We start from the raw sequence: 24,418 nt of genomic DNA, 5'->3' as shown, positions 1-24,418 counted from the left end.
TTCCCATCAGTAATGAATGTAAAATAAAAGAAAAAAGAAGATTGTTCTCGTGAGTGCGGATCATAATTTCCTATACTAAGTAACTCAACAGATTGACGCACCAAAATAAAAAGATCAAGTAACGCAAGAGTGCAGTGCAAACGACGTTGTTAAACCACATTCTGTACTCTACCACAGACAAAGTGTATTATTTTTAACTTTGTATTTGACTATTAGCTATTATTAGCTAAATATAAAAGTGTTTTCTCCAGGTAGAATTGCATCTTTGTATGAACATAAAATCAGTAAGCTTTTGTTTTAGATAAACAGAAATTATTTTGTAGGCCACAGACCCTGGCCACTTTAGGAGGGTCCTTGTTCTCTGATACAGCAGTTGCTGCACTGGGACTTGTTGTGTGTACATGCTCTCCTAAAGGAAACACAAATAAATGACAGATCACTACATACTGTACACTATATACTGTACCTATCTTTGGCCTACCATTTTCTTCATAATTTTTTTTCCCTGGTAATTTCCATCCATGACAATCAATCAATCAATCAATCAATCAATCAATCAATCAATCATAAAACCCCTCAATTCACAAATTTACAATAAAGTAAGCTTCATATACTGCAAGACAATGACGATTCTAGAGGGAGGGCTGACATGTCATGAGAGCAATATCATGAGACAATGATATTTTTAGCTTGCATAGTTTTTAAGGCTAAAGGCATGTTTGCATATAACCACAACTCACTATTTATAAAATCAGCTCATAGTTTCAGTGTAGAATTGTAATATTAAAACAATGGACTCACCATTTATCTTTGTGCAATTTCTCAGGGACTCAGGGAGTGTGCTCTATATCAAATCAGAGAGAAAGAAGGAACAAACAATAAAGCAAATAGGAGTTTTGTTAAATCTTAAGCAAGGTAAACAATTTAATATTTTGACAAACATATATTACACATAACACCATGAAACATTCAATTTGACAAGTCTAAATAACATTAAACAGTCTTAGTACATCAATGAGAGATGTTTGTGTATTTAGTTTATTTAGACTAGATTTAGAAGGAAATCTGAATGTACCACTATCTGTCCATCACCAGCAGGTGGAGAAATCTCCTTATGATCCATGCAGGGAATCTCTGTTTCTGACTGGTTTGCCTGAAAGAAATGACAATCACTCCAAATCAGTGTACTTTAAAAATAATCCAATCATGTATAAATAAAACAACATAATGTGTATGTTACATGTGTTTTACCACACATTTTCTCACTCTAAGGGATTTACAGTTCTGCTACACTTACTATCTTCTAATTCTTGATTGTATAATGCCCTTGACTATTGGAAGTTATTATTATTATTATTATTAAGGCTTTTTTTAAAGTGGAGGCAAAGAAAAGTTACACTTCATAATATAGATGATGAAATTAGAGTGAACATTTGAGTCCATTCTCTCTGAGCTTTCTATCCTCGACGCTGCTCTTTATCTCATAGACTCCAGCCTCCAGGCACCAAACATTTCAAAATGTGCTCTGACCCCAAATCAGACCCTTTCAAGACCATGTAATCATGTTCACAAAGACATAAAAGAGCAGCTCTGATCCCGAAACAGAGGAGGAGGTGGATTTACCATCACTGAAGCAAACAAACACAGTAAAAACGTGCTTCATTCATCATATGAGCATTGAGTGCATTCAGATGTGTGGCCTAGTTACACAGACACTCGCAGCGCTGGAGTCACTTCATATCTGTAAATCATTCACTTTTATAGATACTGTTCTTCAAGAGATACGCTTTCAAGTCCAGTACTACACTACAAACCAAGTTTACGAATTAAACTGGTGACCATCTGTACATGTTCTGTCTATCTATCTATCTTATGTACATCTATCTTATGTACGTATCTATCTATCTATATACACATATATATATATATATATACACACACACACCTGTACATAGTTATTTTTCATATAAAAATAAAGAAGTAAATTACAAACCATAAGACAAATACAATAGATACATATTAAATAAAATACACTCATTTTTCTAATACAGTAGGTTTAACATGTATACTTTATTTTACATCTTTTGTTGTTTGATTAACATTAATGAGACAGACAGGTATTTAATTAGGCTGCTCTCCCTTTAAGATCGAATGAATGCAATATACTGACACATATTCGGTTTTTACGTTCACTTAAGCCATAACCGACTGTATTTACGTGAGATATTCCACCCGATGGACATTTTGACATTTCGGGGGCGCGGCTGAGAGAGGCTTCTGTTGTGTCATTCAGCATGATTCCGATCTCCACAAGGAAGAGTCGAGATTAGGGGTGTGCCATATCATACCGTCCACGATAATACCGTATAAATTTTTACATGATTAAAAAGTGTCATATCGCGATATCAATGATATAGCGACGCGATGACGTATGGCGCATTTACGTTCCCTAGCGCGCATTATTATTATTATTATTATTATTATTATTATTATTATTATTATTATTATTATTATTATTATTATTATTATCATCATTATTATTTGCTGTGGCATTAGTTGTTCTGGAAAGGATGATGATTATGTGAAATAAGTTTCTTTAACTCTGCAGTTACATCATTCCTATCATGCAGTTAATTTTCATGAAACCTTTATTTCTGTCATGAAAAATTTAGCATGGTAATGGATATGACATAGTTAATGTATTTGGTCTTAAAGAAACAGATCTGCAAGGCTGCTACTGCTTCTGTTGATTATTGCTGCTGCTGCAAAGCAAGTACAAAGACTTGCTACTGCCAAATCACACAGAGACACTGCTGTGGGCATGTAAGACATACTGCTTCTGCACAAATAACATACATGAAATTACCCCTAGCAGATACCCCTATACATGTGGAGCTGGGGGAGGTGGATGGTTTTTGAGAGGGTTTCAAGAATTGCTTACAGCAAACACTGAACTGAACAATTTAAATGTTCATTAGTAGGCTACAGATGCAAAAGAGACCAATCAGCTTGTGCCATGTAGTGATAATGTGATAGCTAGCAAATTGCATTAAGGACCTATCAGCCTTTGCTATCTAGTGTTTCACGACAAAACTAGATATATGTTACAAAAAATAAGATTTTAGATTTTATATCTATATGATAGCTTTAAGTGAATTTCAGGTGTAGTCTTAAAAAAAAAACCTTGGGAATCATTAGGATAACTGCATTACCAGCCAAAGTCTTGATTACCACAGGATAAACACCTTAACATGTGCAGTATAAAAATTACATGCAAAACTTTTTTGTTATTTGAAGGGAACAAGATGCTGCGTCATGGTGGTGGTGGTGGTGGTGGTGGTGGGGGGGGGTATAGTATATTATTCTATATTATAAATATATATATATATATATATATATATACTGCCATATCATACCGTCCACGATAATACCGGTATAAATTTTTACATGATAAAAAAGTGTCATATCGCGATATCAATGATATAGCGACGCGATGACGTATGGCGCATTTACGTTCCCTAGCGCGCACAACAACACCACAAACCCAATAGGTGTGTTCGACTTGAAGCAGCGCTGCGCAGACTGATCGGTGTATGACATCAAAGTATCGCGAGAGCGGTTCTAGAGCATATTCGAGCGCACACTCATAAGTCACTCCCACGGTATTTTGACGTCATACACCGATCGCGATCGGTCTGCTTCAAGTCGAACACACAGCTGCTGCTGCTGCTGCTGCCACCTTATGACAATAGATTTACACTCGAATTAGGTAGTCTGTCATCGATGACAGTAGCTTATTGGAAAAGGATGGAAAATGCCCTTCATTTTGTTTGCACTAATAAATGCTGCTGCCTGCCAGCTGCAGTCACCAATAAAATGTTGTTCTATATTTTTTTCTATATCGTCATAAATATCATTATCGCAAAAATTCTTGAAATATCGTGATATAATTTTGAGGCTATATCACCCACCCCTAGTCGAGATTGTGGGGAAATCATACCCCAGCTTCCATAGTAACCTTTGATAGTTCAAATTACTCTAATGTGAGGGGACTTGTGAGCATGGGTATGAGAAGATGCCCCGGGTAGAAGTGTTGCAATCCCTCGCTGGTGTGGCGTTTGCCCTCTAAGCCATGTCAAACTACACTGCGGCTGGTGGGCAAGGCTTACGTTAGCGGTGGGCTATGCTGGTGGAGCCCTTTCTGATAATGCTTGTGCCATTTCCTCTTAGGAGGACTGATGGTTGAGCGGACAGTGGATAGAGCAGAGGATAACTCGCTTTCTCCTGTAGCCTCTTCCAGTTCTTTAAATTGGATGTTAAAGTATGTTTATCCTTCGGTTGGGTTGCTTTTAAGAGCTTTTTAATTTGCTGAGGCCTGGTGACAGCTTAGGTAGCGGAGTTGTTGTCTGCCCCTTCCAGATGGGAAGTCGTCGGCATCAGCAGCTGTAGCTCCAGCCTCCCTGGTTAGGTCTGCCTCTAAAGCAGGGTTCCTCAAATCTTGCCAATGCACTGCAGAGTTTAGCTCCAACTGTGATCAAACTTACCTAACTGTGATTTTCTAATGATCCTGAAGACATTGATTAGCATGCTCACATGTGTTTGATTAGGGTTAGAGCTAAACTCTGCAGGATATTGGATCTCGTAGGCCAGATTTGAGGATCCCTGCTCTAGTATATAGATTTGGTCTTGAACCAGTCTCTTTGTGGGAGTATCCCAACTAAGGGGTAATGAACTGTGGAATTATTCTGTGCCTCTAGGCACCAAGTTCTTGGTCACATCAGTATGGCAACCTCAGCAACATCCTGGTTTGCTACATTTGATTTCACAGCAGGTGAGCAGGCATTTATTCAGTATAGCGCAGTGGGAATTAATGTTCCCATAGCGTCAAGACCATGACACAGCATCAAAGTTCCCTTCGAAAGGGAACGTCTTAGGTTATGTATATTTCAGATGCAAGACAATTCAAAGTTGATGAAGCTTTATGTGGGCCCTTTTATAGTATGCCGGTGCGCTAGTGATATCAAATGACTGCCGTAGCCAATCAAGATTGGTGTGTTTATACATGTGATTTGTCATGTTCCTATCTCAGGGAACTGGGTTATATACATAACCCCAAGACGCTTTACAGACTCTATAGTAAGCCTACAGATACACATTCAGTTCAAGCTGGAATGAAGAACCAATCAACAGACGATGCTTAAATATATTCTACATGCACAAGAATAAAAACATGGTATTAAATTATTAATTTCAGCAAACTATCAGATAAAATGTTCTATGTACTCACAGAGCGTGGCACAGTAAAAGAAGCCTGTCTGGTGACCGCCAATTGATATTTTACCATCCTGTCCTTGATAGAGCCGCTGCGCCTCAGACTTGGTTTACCTATGACAGAATTTATTTATTTATTTATGTATTTACTTACTTATTTTTTATTAAACAAATAATCCTCCTTCAGGAACTAGACATCATACAGAGAGATGAATTAGTCTTTGTTTCGACTGTGAATGTTTTCTAGTATTTACCTCTGTTGCCCATTTGTGTGTCCACGTCCCCTGAGCTGCTGTTCGCTTCTGTTTGCACCTGAGGAATTAAGTACAAACCATGTAAACCAGTGACAGATTGAAAACATCTGCCTATAAAATTTGACACAGATATTTGTAGTGAGCATACACTGTCCTTGATAGAGCCGCTGCGCCTCAGACTTGGTTTACCTATGACAGAATTTATTTATTTATTTATGTATTTACTTACTTATTTTTTATTAAACAAATAATCCTCCTTCAGGAACTAGACATCATACAGAGAGATGAATTAGTCTTTGTTTCGACTGTGAATGTTTTCTAGTATTTACCTCTGTTGCCCATTTGTGTGTCCACGTCCCCTGAGCTGCTGTTCGCTTCTGTTTGCACCTGAGGAATTAAGTACAAACAATGTAAACCAGTGACAGATTGAAAACATCTGCCTATAAAATTTGACAGATATTTGTAGTGAGCATACAACAATGGGATTCACAATTAAGCGTAGAAGGTAATGGCACAAAGTTGACATCAACTTTGCTATGCAACTATGCATCCACTGGAACATCAACTGTAACGTCCTCTAGAACTTCTGAAGCTTTTATAGTTAGTGCCAATCCTTTTAAGGTAATTATCTTCAAAGTGAAAAAAATAAATAAAGCCACCACAGACAGCATTAAATGATTATAGCAATAAATAGAGGTGGAAGTAGAATGAACAATCAGACCAATGAAAAAACAGTCATTAGGTCTCTGTATGTGCAGGATGTCAGTATGGCTATGGGGCATCTGCAGAAATTCATGTGTGATGGAGTTTATTGTTGGATGTGTTGTGCTCCTATTCTGCTGATTATTGAACTGTTCGAAAGAAAGGAATTGGACTTCCCATCACTATTAGTAATGGGGGCATAGACACTTCTGTTTAATGATTAACTATTTTTGAGATACTTTTAAGATTTTCCCTTATTATTCCCAAATTAAAGTAACACTCACAGTAATGTGATATGGCTCCATATCAAATAACATTAAAAAAGAAAGGAAAAGAAAGGGGGAAAAAATTAAATTTAGGCTAATACTTGTAAGCAAAAATGTGTTGCAAAATAGTCTGGAATGGAGAGTGCATTATGAATTAGTGTTTTATATAAAAACCTAATTGATGTTTATATATTTGTATTTGAAATTAAAATTATTCATATATTCTACAGTTATTCAATGTACTCGACTTAACACAGCTTACTCTTAATGTACTGCACCATACTGTCACTAGTATTACAGTTAGTTTCAGTGTCATGGACTTTTAGTTTGTATTCATTAGTTCCTGTATTCCTTTGCTTGATTTTCCTGCTTTTCCTTTGTTTCTATGGTTAATAATGATTTCTTCATTCAGTTCAGCTGTGTTTATTTAATCACCTCTTTCGTTGTATACTTAAGTTCCTGCTTTTCATCAGTTCAGGGTCCGGTCACGTGTGTGTAAAGTGTGTGTTTGCTGCTACCTTGTGTTACATTTATCCTGTGGAATATTATTTAAGATTGTGTTGGAACTTTATTCATCTGCCTGTCTTCAGTCTGTGCACGCACTTGTGACATATATATATATATATATATGAATCAAAGTTTACCCCACTTTTTTCCTACTATAAATGCAACAAGATGAAGACCACCTCTGAGTAACAACACCCTTCAATCACATTACGTCTGAAATTTGAAATTCAACAATGGATACATTTAGAACATGAACATGTTTAAATAAACCAGGTTACATCAGTGAGGGGAAAAGGCAAGGAGACAGATGGAGAAACAAACGGTGTGTAGTCTGTCGAAGGTTTTGTACTCCTTCAGAGATCTGGTGGGGTTTAAAGAGGATGTGCATACCAGTGCCATGACATCATCAACGGCATACAACTCAAGCATGAAGCAAACACATGGGGAATATTATAGCTGAGTGTGGCATAACATGTTTTGCGTGTACCAAGGTGAGCATGACAGTACACATATAGAACTAAAACATTTTTGTAAAACTTCTATCCGTATCCCTCCATCTGAAAACTAGCCATTAACTCATTGTGATCAAATTTAGACTGAGTCCTCGGTTTATAAAACAGCTCAAAAATAGAACGTGAATAAGTGTAAACAATTAAAGGTCTAGTGCTAAAAAAAACACACTGTACACAAGTATGTAAACACAGACACAAGAACTGCTAATGTAGGGGGAAAAAGTTCTCCATTATCAAAGATGGTTTCAGCACAGTCTCTGTGACTCTGCCAGCAGCAAATGGGAAAAAGAAAGAAGCATTTTTAAGAAAAAAATAAATAAGTAGATTTGAATGGATGAAAGAAAACTACACTGGACAAATGATCTTTTCACTATAGATACAGATAATTATTTCTTAATGAAAATGTCAAAATGTATGCTTATTACGGTTTTGTAACACAAAAAGACAGCCTTTGAGGAGTTTTTCATTGAGTTGATTAGTGAGAACCACCATACCATCAGAAAACACCAAAGTGCCAGTTATATTCTTATAGAAAAAAAAAATAGATGTTCTTTAAAAAACATTTGAGAACTACTTAAGAATTTTTCAAGTATTTCAGGACGAAAAAATGCATCCTGGACCTGGAATATGCTACAAAAACCCTACAGTATATGCAACATTACTCGTCTCTCAATGTCAAATAAAACATTCATTGTCTGCAGTGGCACAGCTTGTGGTCTATGAGTTTGTAACAGAGGTATTATATATATATATATATAATTGCTGTGCTTCTAATACCTAATAACTGAAGCTTACTGTGAAGACAATGTTAGATTCAGTGACTGTTTTAGTGAGAAGATTACTATCTCAACATTAACATGGAATGAGACATTCCAAAAGAGTCTAAAGAATCAAGCAGGAATGTGAGCACATGCCAGGCCTCTGGTTATGACAAAGGGGGATTGGCACTCTGAAAAGAGGTAAAGCCCAGGAACATATATCCATTGAACACATGTCCATATCAAGTTGTTAGACATAGGTAAGTTGATTAAATTATTCTTAAGTTGACTTATTTACCAAATTAGAAATAAAAAGCTTGACGGAAATTCTGCTAAATTATCTGTTAAATCAACCAGCCGGTTTAACATGCTTACTAAAGCATTATCCAGATGGTTTCAACAAGATCCAACTTATTTAGAAAGAAATTATACCAACGTATTCTGCACCTGTTCTACATAGAGCAAGCCAGTTCTGTTTAAATACATCTAATTTGAGGTTTGAGTATGTATTCTTCTGATAATGACAGTTTATGAAGCTACTTAAAATAAGGTTCTGCCAAAAGATATTAATATCATTGCTGTGCACAGTATCTTGAAAATTCAATATATATATTAAATTTACAGAATTCAACTGAAAATGAGATTGAAGCACGTCACAAAGGTTTAGAGAACATTAGTGAAGTCAGTGCCAGTGCTTGCAACAGCTACACCCTTCAAACACTGCATGAGGGAGGAGAGAGAGAAACTCGATGAACCTCAACATCTAACAGAGGAAAAATGAATAAGATCCATCTGAACTTATTCTTATAATATATTAAATTAGTTTCGATAACTATTTTGTGTCATTGACTCATTGACAGATATTTTGCAATGTAAATGATACTCATCGACAGATATCTGAATATATAAAAATAGTTTGCCTGTCAACACGTTTGAGATTAATTAAATACTGTATGTTAATATCTTAAACTCATTTCATTCTGTTTTAGAGACCTACTATTTTTTAAAGGTAGTGTGAGTAGCATCTATCACTATTTACATTTAGTGTAAGCGAAATATAGTGTAAATCACATTTACACTATATTTGATATTTTAGTGCCTTGAATATTTGATGTTCTTAACATCAATGATGTGCTTTATGATTGTTCATTTTTGTACTACTGGGAGTGAGATTTGGTTTTCCACATTACATTAATGTGAATTAGTTATTTTTTTCATGTTATAGTAATTTGCACGGAAATTGTGTTTAATTATCATAAAATAGAATTAAAAATTAATTGTCCTAAATAGACTGCATCTTCTTTATGCAAAACACAGTAGATTTCTTTCCTCTGATTATGTGGTAAAATATGACCGGGACATTTCTTCGTATAAGATTTGCCTTGTAAGAGTGAAAAAAGCATCTAATGGATGTTATAATACTGGATTACGGATCTTTTTTTTTTTTTTTTCTACCACAAAGAACCGGGAAGTAAAATATAGAGAGTGCAGAGAGAGGTAGCCTGATGACATTCATATGTGACTATCTCACCTTGCTTTTGCCCTTTTCATACATAATTTTGAGGTTATTGAGGGGCAGGGCTGGTTTCTCCGCAGGGGAACATGGATCAGATGCAGTCATACTTTTTTCATTCTCTTTTACACACTTCTTTTGTTTAGTCTCCACGTCTGCCTTTATTTTTGCAGGTCTCTCATGGGAGGTTGACTCTTGAGTCAGGCTGGGCTGTCGCATGAGTTTGCTGGAGGAAGCAGGTGGTTCTGGAGGACTGCTGGGTTTGCAGGAAGCAGACCGAGCTGTCAGGCTCACAGGTGCCACACTCAGCTGAGGAGCAGATTTCTCCTGATGTGTCTGTTCCCAGCGTTTCTTCAGTACACTCAGGTTTCCTGATCGCATGGACAGAGGCACACTGTCAACAGACTGAGAAAGAATATACGTTTTTAATTCATGTAGAGATCAATTACAAACATACAGTGAAAAAAACAAACAAACATATCCTCATCACCTGTGGTGAATTCCAACTACTTTTACATGTTCTGTAAGAAAATAAAATGGGGCTTGTCACAATGTCAGGGTGTTGCCAGAGTGTTGCTATGTGGTTGCTAGGGTATTGACAGAATGCTACTTACATGGCAAAGAGGCCTGATTGCCTAGAAATGTTATAAATTACATACTCCTCTCCTGCATTGCATATATCATTCATATTTTATGTTGTAAAATGTTATATTCTTCATAATAACCGCCCTAGACAATGGATATATATAATGGATAGAATCCAGAACTGTTATCAAGGGTGGCTTTATATAGTATACAAAGCTCATTTCAAGAATTTAAACATAACCATTATAACATTGCACAAACAAACAAAATAAATAAATAGTTAGTTAGTTAGTTAATTAATTGAAATATAGCTGAAATAAATATAAATATAAGATCAAAATATTGAACTAAATGAACATTTTAAATGTTACCTTGACAACTAACTGAAATAAGTTTGTTAAAGCACTAAATATTTTAGAATATTTTGTTTGGAACAGAAGTGTCAAGGTAATTCAACTCCACAGCGACAGGCAAATGTTTGAACATGACGAGATATGGGACAATACCTCCACACGAGGCTGCTACAACAATCCAGGAAAACTCAGAACAGCTGTTTAAAACACCCCCACATAAACACAGGCGAGGGTTAATCACTACTAGAACACTCACCAAATAACACCCAATAATGACACGTAACATTGCACAAACAAACAAAATAAATAAATAGTTAGTTAGTTAGTTAATTAATTGAAATATAGCTGAAATAAATATAAATATAAGATCAAAATATTGAACTAAATGAACATTTTAAATGTTACCTTGACAACTAACTGAAATAAGTTTGTTAAAGCACTAAATATTTTAGAATATTTTGTTTGGAACAGAAGTGTCAAGGTAATTCAACTCCACAGCGACAGGCAAATGTTTGAACATGACGAGATATGGGACAATACCTCCACACGAGGCTGCTACAACAATCCAGGAAAACTCAGAACAGCTGTTTAAAACACCCCCACATAAACACAGGCAAGGGTTAATCACTACTAGAACACACACCAAATAACACCCAATAATGACACGCTGCCCCAAAACACTATCATTTCATCAAACCACCAGACGTTGTTACATCACAGGTTTAGTACAAGAATCCATGAATCAACTTTTTGATAGTTGTTGTTTTTGCTTTTATTTCAAAGTGTGTTACATCACTGCCATCAACATGTCGAGCAGAATGCCAACACCAAACTCTTCTTATATGTGTTTAAAAGAGTTAAAACGGTCAAATAGACAATTAAAACAAAGAATGGCTGTTTTCTTCCGCATAATGTCTCGCTACTCCAAGTCAATACAGGCTCAGTAGATAGAGGACTGCATTCATGCAACAGTCTTTGTGAAACCATGCTGAAACAAGACGCCAGAAAGAGAAGTTGTAGGAGATGAGAGGAAAGACCTGGATGGACAGGGCGCTCTTTATGTCTTTTCTCTGTTCTCTGTGCTTTCTCCGAGCTCCTTGGGCGCTGGACATCAGTGATAAAGCTCTGCCAGATGTGCAGCAGGCAAGAAACTTGTAAGAACTAGTCCAGCCCAACTGAACACATGAAGGAAGGAAAGAGAGAAGTGAAAGGAAAGGGGGGAGGGGGGATGTGTGTGAGATGGAGGGGTGGGAGATGATTAACAGGCGCCTGCAGTGAAACCTGCATACAGGAAATGATGCATGTGATGAAATTTAACTCTTTCCTGTCTATTTCATGAGGAGGATACATGAGGCTGTAAACTTATAGGCAAAAAAAAAAAAAGCATAAACACATATTTAAGGGAAGAAAAAACAGGAAAACATTTCAATCAGGACATAAAGACTACCTATAAACTGATGTGTTTGGATGACTAACTACTGGGAGTTAACAGTAAACCACCTATTGACTAGCCTTCTGAAGCAACTTAATGTCTTGCATTGATTCTGATGTTTTAAAAGTTAAATGTGTAAAGAAATAGTTAAATCAGAAATGAAAAATCTGTTATCATATACTCAACCCTCATGCCATGTCTTGTAAAATGCAAGCGTAGAAATGTTAATGAAGTTATTCTCTCTTTTTTTTTTTACATAACAAAATGTAACCTAGAGACTTATGGGGTTGGACATCCAAAAAGCATTTTTAAATTAAAAATAGTTTCCATTACATTAAATTCTAGTAAAACCGGGAAAACTTACTGATTTTTTATGTTCTGCACTTGCCTCCTCAGCGGCTTTCTGATATCTGAAAAAAAGAAGAAAAAGAAAAGTATAAGTAAATGTTAAGTATCATAATCACAATCAAGCTAAACATTTTTGATCAACATTAGAATACATTTTCCTCTTTTGGTTTAACATGCACAAACAAATATAAGTATTTCCCTGAAAAGTATAAACACTATGGCTCAAACAAAACATTCCGACAAAGAGTTTTGTGTGGGACTATATTTGTCTGCTCAATATCAGATGAAAATTAGAAACCTCTTTGAAAAACACTTTGATGACACTAAAGGCAAAGATATACACACTTGAGAAAAAGAAGAAGAACTGCCTAAGCAGTGGAAGGTCACTAGAGCATTCTCAGGGGGCATCAGTTTGTTTACAGCTCAAAAATACATTTAGTGATATGATATCAATACAAGTTAATTAAAATCCAATATGGGAACAGATTATTAACACTGCTTAGTTGTTCAAAGCTTATGGCCCTGGAGTAAAAAGAAAAAGAAAAAAAATAATGAATGTTGGTCCAAATGTATATGGTAAATTGCTGCCCCCTACTGGCACTAACATGACATTTGTTATGACCGGTATCATCATTTGTGATGACATTCTCAGGATTATCAGGATTCTGTCATTTATGAGTGATTATTTGTTTTAGTTGCATTTTATATTTTCGTTCATGAAGATTTTTTTTTTTCCAAATCTTCATGACTATCCTACAGCTTTGTTCTCTAGTGATGGCAAATAAAAGCTTTGTTTACACTGTATAGTTAAAACAGTTCACCACTCAAAGCTTTTCAGCACAGTTTAGTTTGTGGCCATCTGGTGGTCAAAATGATGAAAAGCATCTACAAAACTAACATTACAGATGCTGGTTTTACATTTGGTTCTGCAGCAGAAACTACATGAAAATGTCATTTTCTTTATAATAAATAATGGGCATTGTTGAAGTGATTTTTTTCGGTTTAGAGTATTAACACTAAAATAAGTAAAACGAATAAATCATACATTTATAAATAAAATATGCAGTCTGCCTATTTCAATCATGCCCCAGTCCTTCGGCTGTAATTTTATACACAATATTCATATAGGCTTCATATTGTAATAAAATAAGTAAACCCATGCTTGGGCTCACTGCTTTGAACCATTTTTGACAACAATACAATTCATTCCTTAAAATACATTTTTAACATAAAATCCAGTTTCAGTGGTTGTGTTGATATTTTAATTTTTAAACTGGTTGGGCCATTTTCATTATATTGCTAATGAATAACAATCCCAATAGCAAACCAGGTTGTCTTTTTATTGTGTCTCTTTTTAATAAGCATCACCCTGGTTCCCTCAACAAAAAGTCAAAAGGATTTTTCAGTGGCTTTTAGATTATTGCAGAAAATAAGCTGTGTGACCATCAACAATGCATTATTCCTACATGTTTTGTTAATCAAGATAATCTTTACAAATAAAGACAACTTTTTTTTTCTTTAAATATTCCCCATAGCCATGTAAATAAGCACTAATAATATGGAGAGAAAAAGTGAATATCACTTACTTGGAAAAGCGCTGAGTGATGGCATTGTTCTTGCCACGGCTCCCAACCAATGAGAGCTCTTTGGCTGTGATTCGTAACGATTGTGACGCCCACTGTTTCCTGCTAAATGGCCCCACATCCATCTCTGCCAAACAGAAAATCAAATATGAAACACAAAACAGTTAATGGAACAGCAAACATGTAAAAGGTAGCATTTAGAAATCTGAAACTATTGTTGTGTACAACAAACATTCTAAGTAATAGTTTGGCCTAACAAATGTCCTAAACAATAAATAATGTTTTAACATCTAAAACGTGTGACTTGGCCCATGACACACTTGCTCTTAGAACACAGTTCAATGTTTCAATTAAAACCTCTTTTTTACCAACCTCAGTATGTAGCTGACCTACCTGAATGAAAAATTATCCATATGTGTCACTAATTCTAAATCACATTATGATATAAGTTATCTCTGTTCCCTATTGAACGGTCTTTCCCATTGCATTGATAGGCTTATGGGGAAACTCCTGTTTACTCTGATACTAAAGCCTGATTTGTTCACGTCCGTGTAGCTGCATGAACAAACGGTGCTTCAGCCCAACAAAAGGGGTGAAGCCGACTGCTATATAAGTCAGCTCTGAGCGCCATTTCATCACAATTTTCTCCTTCAACTCCGGAACATCATCTCCCCGCTGGACTCTGAAGAAGAAGCAAGAAGCTCGAAGCCTACTACTCTGCGTAGAAGGGCCCCAGCAATGGAAGGACACCTCTTATCAGCGCTTCCCATGCCACCATCCGGGGATCTCAAAGAGCATTTTCAAAGAGCAAATTTCCACGGCAGCATTGTTTCAAATTTTGTGCCGTGAGTGTGGCTCAGACAGGCACAGTGAGTGCGTCGCTTGCCGGGGCAGTTCCCACGCTGAGGCTGCACTCACTGAGATAGAGTGCTCTCATTGCGAGAGCATGAGTCTCACCCTGCTTTGCTCATGGATCGCCTTCTTTCATGAAGGCTGTCCTCCCCCGTTTCTCTCCTCCCAGAAGCGAAACAGCGGGGCAACGGGACTGATTTATCAGGCTTACGTGAACTCACGCCAGCACAGGTCCCGCGTACCTCACTCTTCCCGTAGCGCCTCGATTCACCAGTATATTTCATACGTGAGGATCAGCGTCCCTTGTCAGTAGCAAGCAGCTTGAACTCTATCAGCGGATCAGAGGAGGAAGCTGCTGCCGATGACTCCATTTCACTGACAGCTTTGGATGCAGAGGAGTGGTTGTGTTCCGGTGAGGATACTGGCACCCCTCCTCCCAAAGATTCAACACGGGCCAGCGTGGACAGCAAGCTGATTCGCATCCTCACTAAAGCCGTGGAGGAACTTGGCTTGGATTGGTCGTCTCCGGAAGAGCCCACCCACAGTCGCTTAGACGAGTGGTACCTGCAAACAGCACGTCGTCAACGATCCTACCACCAAAGGCTGTTCCCATTCACAATGAACTTACCAGGATGTGGTGCACCCCCAACATGGCATTAGTTCATTCCTGCACTTCTGCTGCCCTCACATCCGTTAACAACGCTGAAGAGAAGGGTTATGGCAAGCCTCTTCCTCTGGAAGAGGCGGTCGCTGCGCATCTGTGCTCTCCATCGGCCCTGGGATTGAAGGACCATGCGGTGCATCCATCCACGCCTTGCAGGACCACTTCTGCTCTAGCGGGCAGGGCTTATTTGGTGGCTGGCTAAGCACTTCATACAAAGGTGGCGCCTTTAAGGAGCTGTGCACAATGACTGACCTGGCTCTGCGTGCTACAAAGGCCATTGCGCATACGACTGGCAAGGCCATGGCCAACCTGGGGTGCGTTTCCCGTACAATGACGTAACTCACTGATTAACCACCATAGTACGATGCATTGTTGTGGAAACTAACTAGCCAGTCACAACTGTTTCCCGAACACGGTTGCATCTCCGTCATTTGAACCACATTTTCTGCTGCCCTCACATCCGTTAACAACGCTGAAGAGAAGGGTTATGGCAAGCCTCTTCCTCTGGAAGAGGCGGTCGCTGCGCATCTGTGCTCTCCATCGGCCCTGGGATTGAAGGACCATGCGGTGCATCCATCCACGCCTTGCAGGACCACTTCTGCTCTAGCGGGCAGGGCTTATTTGGTGGCTGGCTAAGCACTTCATACAAAGGTGGCGCCTTTAAGGAGCTGTGCACAATGACTGACCTGGCTCTGCGTGCTACAAAGGCCATTGCGCATACGATTGGCAAGGCCATGGCCAACCTGGGGTGCGTTTCCCGTACAATGACATAACTCACTGATTAACCACCATAGTACGATGCATTGTTGTGGAAACTAACTAGCCAGTCACAACTGTTTCCCGAACACGGTTGCATCTCCGTCGTTTGAACCACATTAGTTCAACAATTTAGGGCCGTTGTTAATGACGTCACACGCATGTGGTGGAACTTTTGCTAATTAATTGATTCAAGATCTCTGAGATGCTGCTATATTGAATTTGGCACCTGATGACTAATTTACTATGATTTGTTCCCTGTTATTTTGCTTTTTTTGATGTTTGATTCATCACGGGTTTCCTCTTACATCATACTCCGGGGTTCCCTTAGGCATTTATGCACATGCGCAGTCTTCAAAAACTGTGCTTATTGAGGACACTCTAAATTAATTTATCAATTAAAATGTATACATATATTTAAATAGAATGGAAAACATAGATTGTACTGCATGATAGCTTAAAATGTATTTAAGTCCATATGTCTTACTAACAAGAAACTATGCTTCTAACCACAGGTGGAGAATTGTAGTTCCTACCACGTAAGTTTGCGACGCTGTTTGCGAATGTTCGTTTGAACTATGGTTTCAGGAAACACCAAATCGTTGAACTATGTTGGTAACGACGGAACTTATGACCATAGTTGGCTAACCATGCTTTTGGGAAACGCTTCCCCTGGTGGTGCTGGAGCATCACCTTTGGTTGAACTTGACAGAGATCAAGGACACTGACAAGGTCGCCTTCCTCAACTCCCCTGTGTCCGCCACAGGGTTATTTGGCCCTGCCGTGGATGGTTTTGCAGAGTGCTTCATGGCGGCACAGAAGTCATCGCAGGCTATGCGTCACTTTCTGCCAAAGCTTTCTAGCTCGACGGCTGGTTCAAGATGCCAGAATGCTCCATCCTCCCAGCAGCCTGCGAACGCCACGCCATCTTGGGCACAGCCTCAGCCCAAGTCTGAGCCTAAGCCTGCTTACATTCACATCCAGATTCAAGGGGGTGAATTATCAATATACAGTCCTGCCCTTCAGACTGTCTCTAGCCCTGCACACTTTTACAAAGTGTGTGGATGCAGCTCTTTCCCCTCTGAAGCAGATGGCTTGTGTTAGCCAGATCGGAGCAGGAACTCGCTCACAGGTCGCTGATGCTCATGAATTTAATGAGTAAATGAATTTAGCCAAGAGCTCTCTGTCTCCCAGTCAGTGAGTCGTCTTCCTGGGGACAGTTATCGACTCGGCCCAGATGTGTGCCTGTCTTACGCCAGAATGCTCACTGACAATTCAACGGTTAGTGGAGTCATTCAGAATAAGGTCTCGTTCCCCCAGAGTATTCCAGAGGATGCTCGGCCTCATGTAAGCTGCCTCCTCTGCGATTCCATTTGGCCTGCTTCACATGAGGCCCCTCCTATTTTGGCTGAAAGCCTGTGTACCGCCCCACGCTTGGTGCCTGGGACGTCTTCGCCTCAAGGTGACCCACCGCTGCATCAGAGCTGTGGCTCCTTGGAAGGCCCCTCTCCTGTTTCAGACAGGCGTCCCATTGGGACTGACCACCAGAAGGAAGGTGGTCACGACAGATGCCTCCAACTCAGGTAGGGGAGCACTGTACAAAGGCAGACTGTGGTAGCCTTTATAAATCACCAAGGTGGTATCAGGTCACGCTCCCTTTACAGGATGGCGAGACGCCTCCTCTTATGGGCACAGTGCAACCTACTCTCACTGAGGGCAGTTCATGTGCCGACTGAGCCGAGACTGAACTAAGACTGAACCAAGGAGTGGACATGTTGTCCCAGGGCAATGTAGCTCCAGGAGAATGGAGGCTACACTCCCAAGTAGTTCATACAATTTGATCTGTCTTCGGGAGGACAGAGGTGGACCTCTTTGCCTCAGAAGACAACTTTCACTGCCCGGTATATTTCTTGTAAGAGCAAGATGCTCTGGCCCACAAATGGCCCAGCGCTCGCCTGTACACCTTCCCTCCGATTGCCCTGCTCCCTCAGGTCATCAAACAGGTGAGGGAAGTCGGTTGCTCGGTCCTCCTTGTGACCCCACTCTGGAGGAATCAAACATGGTCCCCGAGTTAATCCAGCTGCTATCGGCAGCTCCTTGGCCAATTCTATTGAGGAATTCAATTCAATTCAATTCCTCCTCTCTCAAGCAAAAGGCATGATCTGGCATCCCTGGCCCGAACTGTGGAACCTTCAAGAATGGCCCCTCAACGGGAGTCTTTGCAGCTCTCTGTGAGGGTGACTAACACTATTTTGGAGGGTAGAGCCCCATCTATGCGACGCCACTATCTCCTCAAGTGGTTAGTCTTTTCTACAGCACGGAATGAGGACCCATCCTCTTATGACATGCCATCCATGCTAACCTTTCTACAAGAGCAGCTTGATAAGGGGCGCACCCCTTCCACGCTCAAAGTGTATGTGGCAGCCATTGCGGTGAATAACATTCTCGTGGCTGGCCAGTCAATCAGCAAAAACATCCATGTCGTTAAGTTCTTAAATGGCTGCCAGTTACGAAGCAGAGACTGAATAATCCTACTGAAGAGTTGACGCTATAGCCCTGGCTTACACCTCTTTGGGCTTACAGTGTCCTATTGTAGTGAGGGCCCACTCCACCAGAGGAATAGCCTCCTCCTGGGCATGGTCCAGCGGAGTTTCTATTGGTGATATTTGTGTGGCTGCCGGCTGGTCTTCGCTGTCTACCTTTGCCAGGTTTTACAACTTGGATGCATGGATTTTGTCCACCTAATTTACCTAATTACCTTTTAAGTGGAGAAAGTATTGTAGCATATCAACCGTTTAATAGGGAACACTCTGGTTACTGCCATAACCTCAGTTCCCTGAGATAAGGGAATGAGCATTGTGTAGGCTGCTGTGCTATAGGGCTGCATGCGAGTCGATGACTGTCGCTATCATTCAAAAGATTCTGACGAAATGCAGCTACACGAATGTGAACAAATCAGATTTCAGTATCAGAGTAAACAGGAGTTACCCCATAAATGTATCAACGCAATGTTCATTCCCTTTTCTCAGGGAACCAAAGTTAGTCAGTAACCAGAGCGTTTTCAACTCCACTTATGACTGCAAGCCAAAAATCTCACCAATCAGCAAGGCGAAGCACAGCTGATGTCGCAAAGCACATCAAGTTTTTAGTACTGCTTTTTAACATGTTAGCACCACCAAATGTTCTGATATGTACAGTCAAACCAAAAATTATTCAGACACCAGATATCATTTTTAATATATTTTTTTTACTAGTGAGGATAGCAAAATAAAGTAAACTGTGACATATTATACCCAAAAATTCTTCATACAGTGGACTTCCAATAAAATTGATAAAAATTTGGGACAAAAAATTATTCAGACACTTTGACCTGACCATGTTTTGCTTAAGTGTTATCTGACATTATCAAGATGAATTTGTTATTGTCATACGTTATTACCATTTTCTAAACTATAACGAATAAACTGTGATAATGTGTGAAATATTCAAGGTGTCTGAATAAATTTTGGTTTGACTGTATAGCCTATAGGTGTGTTTGACTTCATGCATTGCTGCACAGACCAGTTTTCTTTTGACTTGAAACAGTGCATGCCAGTACCATGCATTGAGATGAGATGGTGCCAACACCACATGACTGTGACATATGCCATCAAAGTACAGCAAGAGAGATTTGAGCAGTCAGCTGGCACATTCTGTTATTATTGTACATACCGGCGATATATAAAGCAGTAAAGTACTGAATGAAAAGTGTTTCTGTTGCTACATGAAAATTAGAATATGGATGTACTAATTATAAAAATTTTATTAATTTTAGTTGTTTAAAAAAGTTTTATTAAAATATATTTTTTTATTGAAAGGAATACACAGGCAATGCAAACTCTTTTGTGATCAATGTATTAGTTCTACTTATTGATTGATTCATTCATTGGCTGAAAAGTATTGATTACATAATAGCAGCCACACCAACTAGGGCAGTGGTTATTAACGATGAGACTCAGAGGACGTTGACCTGAGAGGTGCGACTGACTCACTGAACATTTGACTAAACCTAACGCTATATATCAACACAGATTTAAAACACACATATATATCATATAGTAAAACTATATAAACCATTTGTTGATTAATATAGTTTCAAGACAACAAATATGAGAAAACAGGATTAATGCATATAAAAAAGCGTAAATATAAAAAAAAACTGAATATATGCATGCAAAAATTGTTGTTATTATTATTATTTTACTAACATTTAAGTGATTCATATTAATTTTAGTTGTTTAAAAAAGTTTTATTAAAATATATTTTTTTATTGAAAGGAATACACAGGCAATGCAAACTCTTTTGTGATCAATGTATTAGTTCTACTTATTGATTGATTCATTCATTGGCTGAAAAGTATTGATTACATAATAACAGCCACACCAACTAGGGCAGTGGTTATTAACGATGAGACTCAGAGGACGTTGACCTGAGAGGTGCGACTGACTCACTGAACATTTGACTAAACCTAACGCTATATATCAACACAGATTTAAAACACACATATATATAATATAGTAAAACTATATAAACCATTTGTTGATTAATATAGTTTCAAGACAACAAATATGAGAAAACAGGATTAATGCATATAAAAAAGCGTAAATATAAAAAAAAACTGAATATATGCATGAAAAAATTGTTGTTATTATTATTATTTTACTAACATTTAAGTGATTCATCCAAATTTACCTTTCATTGTTTTGTCCTGCTGTTAATATATGCAGTGTCCTGATATTCTGTTGTCTGCACTTTTTCTATGTGATTTTATGTCTGACTTTCCTGGCTTCAAAGCAGTGAAAATACTTTCCAGTCTTACTCACTTGCTCAGTCTAAAGCAATGGCCAAGAAAAGCAACAAATGAAAGTCTACAATTTGGCAAACAAAGAACAGAGTGAATAAAACACCAAAAGTAATTTTTATCCTCACAAAATAATAAGAGTGTGAGAGAGAGAGAGAGAGAGAGAGAGAGAGAGAGAGAATGGGAATGATTTAGTAAACTGAATAATAATTCGATTAAGAATTATAAACGGACCCATCACAACTTTTATAAGGAAATTGTGGATTACTTTTTGTCTCAAATATACATATACTGCATATTTTGCATATCAGATGTCAAATTTCCTTTAGTGCTGCAAATAATGACCTTTGATCGTACACTTTGATAAACTTCCTAAGCAATGATTGACATAAACAAAGCAAAGACTTAAACACTGAATCATCAAAAACACAACAACCTGAATACCAGTATATGATGTCATGTGCATCAAACAGTAACCAGGATGGAACAAACAAAATATTTCTACACTCCCAGAAAAAAAAAAAAAGTACCAAAGCTGTCAGTGGGATGGTACCTTTTCAAAAGGGACTAATATGTACCATTTAGGTACTAAATATATACCCTTTAGGGGTAAATAAGGTACAAAGGTATACCTTTTGAAAGGGTACTGGTCCAGTGGTAGCTTTTTAAAAAAAAAAAATTTCTGACAGTGTCCAAACAACTCCTCCAGACAGTGCTTGTGCTGCCACCTCTAAACAATTAAAGGACTTAATGTTTAATGTATATACAGTACATGTATGTGCAAACTTTATGTACATACATTTTGTTAATATTATAGTTACATTTGCAGTACCCACATGCAATTACAAATGTAATTGCATAGTGACCTTACTCTTAAAATTGTGTCGTTTTATTTACCCATGCTCATGTTTGTTTAAAACCATAAGACTTTAGTGCATCTTCAAAACAGAAATATCATTTCCATGAAACCTGTTAGATTTCTGTCCCTCCATTGAAAGATCTTGCAACCAAACTTCAAACATAAAAAATTACAATAAGACATATTAAAAGTAATCATCTCTTTAATCCAACTCTTCTGAAGAAGCACAATCACAAGCACAGTTGAGCTTTTTAAATATTTTTACCATATTTAATGTGCCCTATGTACAGTATGTATATTGACCAGTGTTCCTATATGAATAAAAGCCTAAATTAAATCTGCTCATCAAATAAAACAATTGTGCCTCTTTGGAAGACTTGGATTAAACCACTTGATTAATATTTACTATGTCTTTTTGTATGCATGAACATTTTGGTTGCGTGAACATTTAATGTATGCACAAAAAAGATTGGAGAATATTTTAATATTCAAATATCTTATTTATATTGTATCATAATCTTAAAAGTCGTATGCTTTTGGAATGGTATTAAGGTAAGTAAATGTTGACAGAATTTTCATATCTGGGTGAATTCAAATTATAAACGTTTACATGTGAATATGAACTTTAATTTTCTATGCACAAAAACAATCTTGCAAATACACATACAAATTCTAAACCATATGTTTATGACATTTGGTTTACAAACCAATAATAACCAAGTAAAAGAAAGAAAGAAAGAAAGAAAGAAAGAAAGAAAGAAAGAAAGAAAGAAAGAAAGAAAGAAAGAAAGAAAGAAAGAAAGAAAGAAAGAAAGAAAGAAAGAAAGAAAGAAAGAAAGAAAGAAAGAAAGAAAGAAAGAAAGAAAGAAAGAAAGAAAGAAAGAAAGAAAGAAAGAAAGAAAGAAAGAAAGAAAGAAAGAAAGAAAGAAGTCAAAAAGCTATTCAGTATTTTTTTTTCAGAATTCAGACTTTTTGATGTAGATGATAAAACAAAAACAAGTATTTTAGCACTTGGCAAGTGAAAGAATTTGACATGAATGTTAAAGTGAAATAATCTTCATAAGATCATTGATATGACCTCACATTGTGTGCTTAATTAAATATAATAACTAAATAAATAAAATAAAATAAATAATAAAAAATAAATCCAAATAATATTCTTAAAACAACAGGGTTTTTTTTTGTTTGTTTTTTTGCATGTTTGTCTGTCCGGTTTTGTGACATTCAACAACACTAGGATATGACATGTCACAAAGACTTCCTTCTTCTTAGAAAGGTCTGGTGGTCAAACTGGATCTTCACCTGACATGGTGAGCTCCGGCAGACAAAACAGCTGCTAAACTCCCTCTTCAACTACTACATCTGTTTACAGCTGACAAATAATGTGTTTAAACCAAAAGTATAATCTCATGAATTTGTCAATTTAACAGCTGCCTCTTTTGTCAATGAAAAACACATTTTAGAAGATCATCTACATTCATCACAGGTCAATGAATACAGACCCACCTCTATAATTCAAATGCAGTCTGTTTTTGCCACGGGATGTATGATTTACACAAGCTTCAGTCTGGATCCAGAACACCTGAGAAGAGATGATGCCAACCCCTCAGAGGACCTCAGATGATGCCAACCCTGAAACAACTTACAGAACTACCACATTTTGCTATAAGTTTGCTTGCATCATATAATAATTGCTGTTAATAGTGTTCATCGTCTGTTTTATTACGTCTTAAATAGATTTTTCCGTACATTTCTGCCATATGTACATTAATTGACAGTCACCACTGATAAGCTACCACTAAATATTGTAGAAACTTAATTTGCTGTAAAGTTGCTTTGCAATGATTTGTATCGTGAAAAGCGCTGTACAAATAAACTTGACTTGACTTGACTTGATGTCACAAAACACATCTAGTCTTTAGTACTGCTTTTTAACATGTTAGCACCACCAAATGATCTGATATGTGTAGCCTATAGGTGTGTTTGACTTCATGTGTTGCTGCACAGACCAATTTTCTTCTGACTTGAAACAGTGCAATGCACTGAGATGAGATGGCGCCAACACCACATCACTGTGACATATGCCGTCAAAGTACAGTAAGAGCGATTTGAGAGCTGTCAGTTGGCACATTCTGTTATTATTGTACATACTGGTGGTATATAAAGCAATAAAGTACTGAATAAAAAGTGTTTCTGTTGCTACATGAAAACATCTGAAGTGTCTGAAGCCACTTGAATTTCAGTTTTATTCCTGAATTTTAAACAGAACTGAGGTTACAAACAGAACACCTTATATGTTGAGAAAGCCTTGTTTAAAAGTTAAGTTAAAAGTGAACAGAATTTTGAATAGCCTTGAGATCTGA

The 24,418-nt window shown here is 37.7% G+C and overlaps 1 protein-coding gene across 2 annotated transcripts in view; it reads right to left on the bottom strand.

The window, feature by feature from the left end:
• The window catches only part of LOC107754562 (LIM domain and actin-binding protein 1-like), a 31,498-nt gene that overhangs the window by 3,534 nt on the left and 3,546 nt on the right, over nt 1-24,418 (bottom strand). The window contains exons 1-9 of one of the 2 annotated variants that reach the window (XM_016571053.1): nt 21,088-21,199; nt 14,088-14,211; nt 12,518-12,563; nt 9,802-10,188; nt 5,855-5,912; nt 5,288-5,385; nt 1,076-1,153; nt 802-844; nt 333-409 (exon numbers count right to left, since the gene is read on the bottom strand). In XM_016571053.1, coding sequence (XP_016426539.1) covers nt 333-409; nt 802-844; nt 1,076-1,153; nt 5,288-5,385; nt 5,855-5,912; nt 9,802-10,188; nt 12,518-12,563; nt 14,088-14,211; nt 21,088-21,094 — 918 coding nt within the window. In that variant the 5' untranslated portion in view covers nt 21,095-21,199. Of the gene's footprint in view, nt 1-332; nt 410-801; nt 845-1,075; nt 1,154-5,287; nt 5,386-5,854; nt 5,913-9,801; nt 10,189-12,517; nt 12,564-14,087; nt 14,212-21,087; nt 21,200-24,418 lie in introns of those variants that run through there. The other variant, XM_016571054.1, reaches the window with a different exon arrangement.

Source organism: Sinocyclocheilus rhinocerous, unplaced genomic scaffold (assembly GCF_001515625.1).
Source record: "Sinocyclocheilus rhinocerous isolate Xijiao unplaced genomic scaffold, SAMN03320098_v1.1 scaffold2006, whole genome shotgun sequence".
NCBI lineage: Eukaryota > Metazoa > Chordata > Actinopteri > Cypriniformes > Cyprinidae > Sinocyclocheilus > Sinocyclocheilus rhinocerous.
The sequence above is the reverse complement of the archived record's forward strand: the minus strand, read 5'-3'. Positions and strand labels throughout refer to the sequence as shown.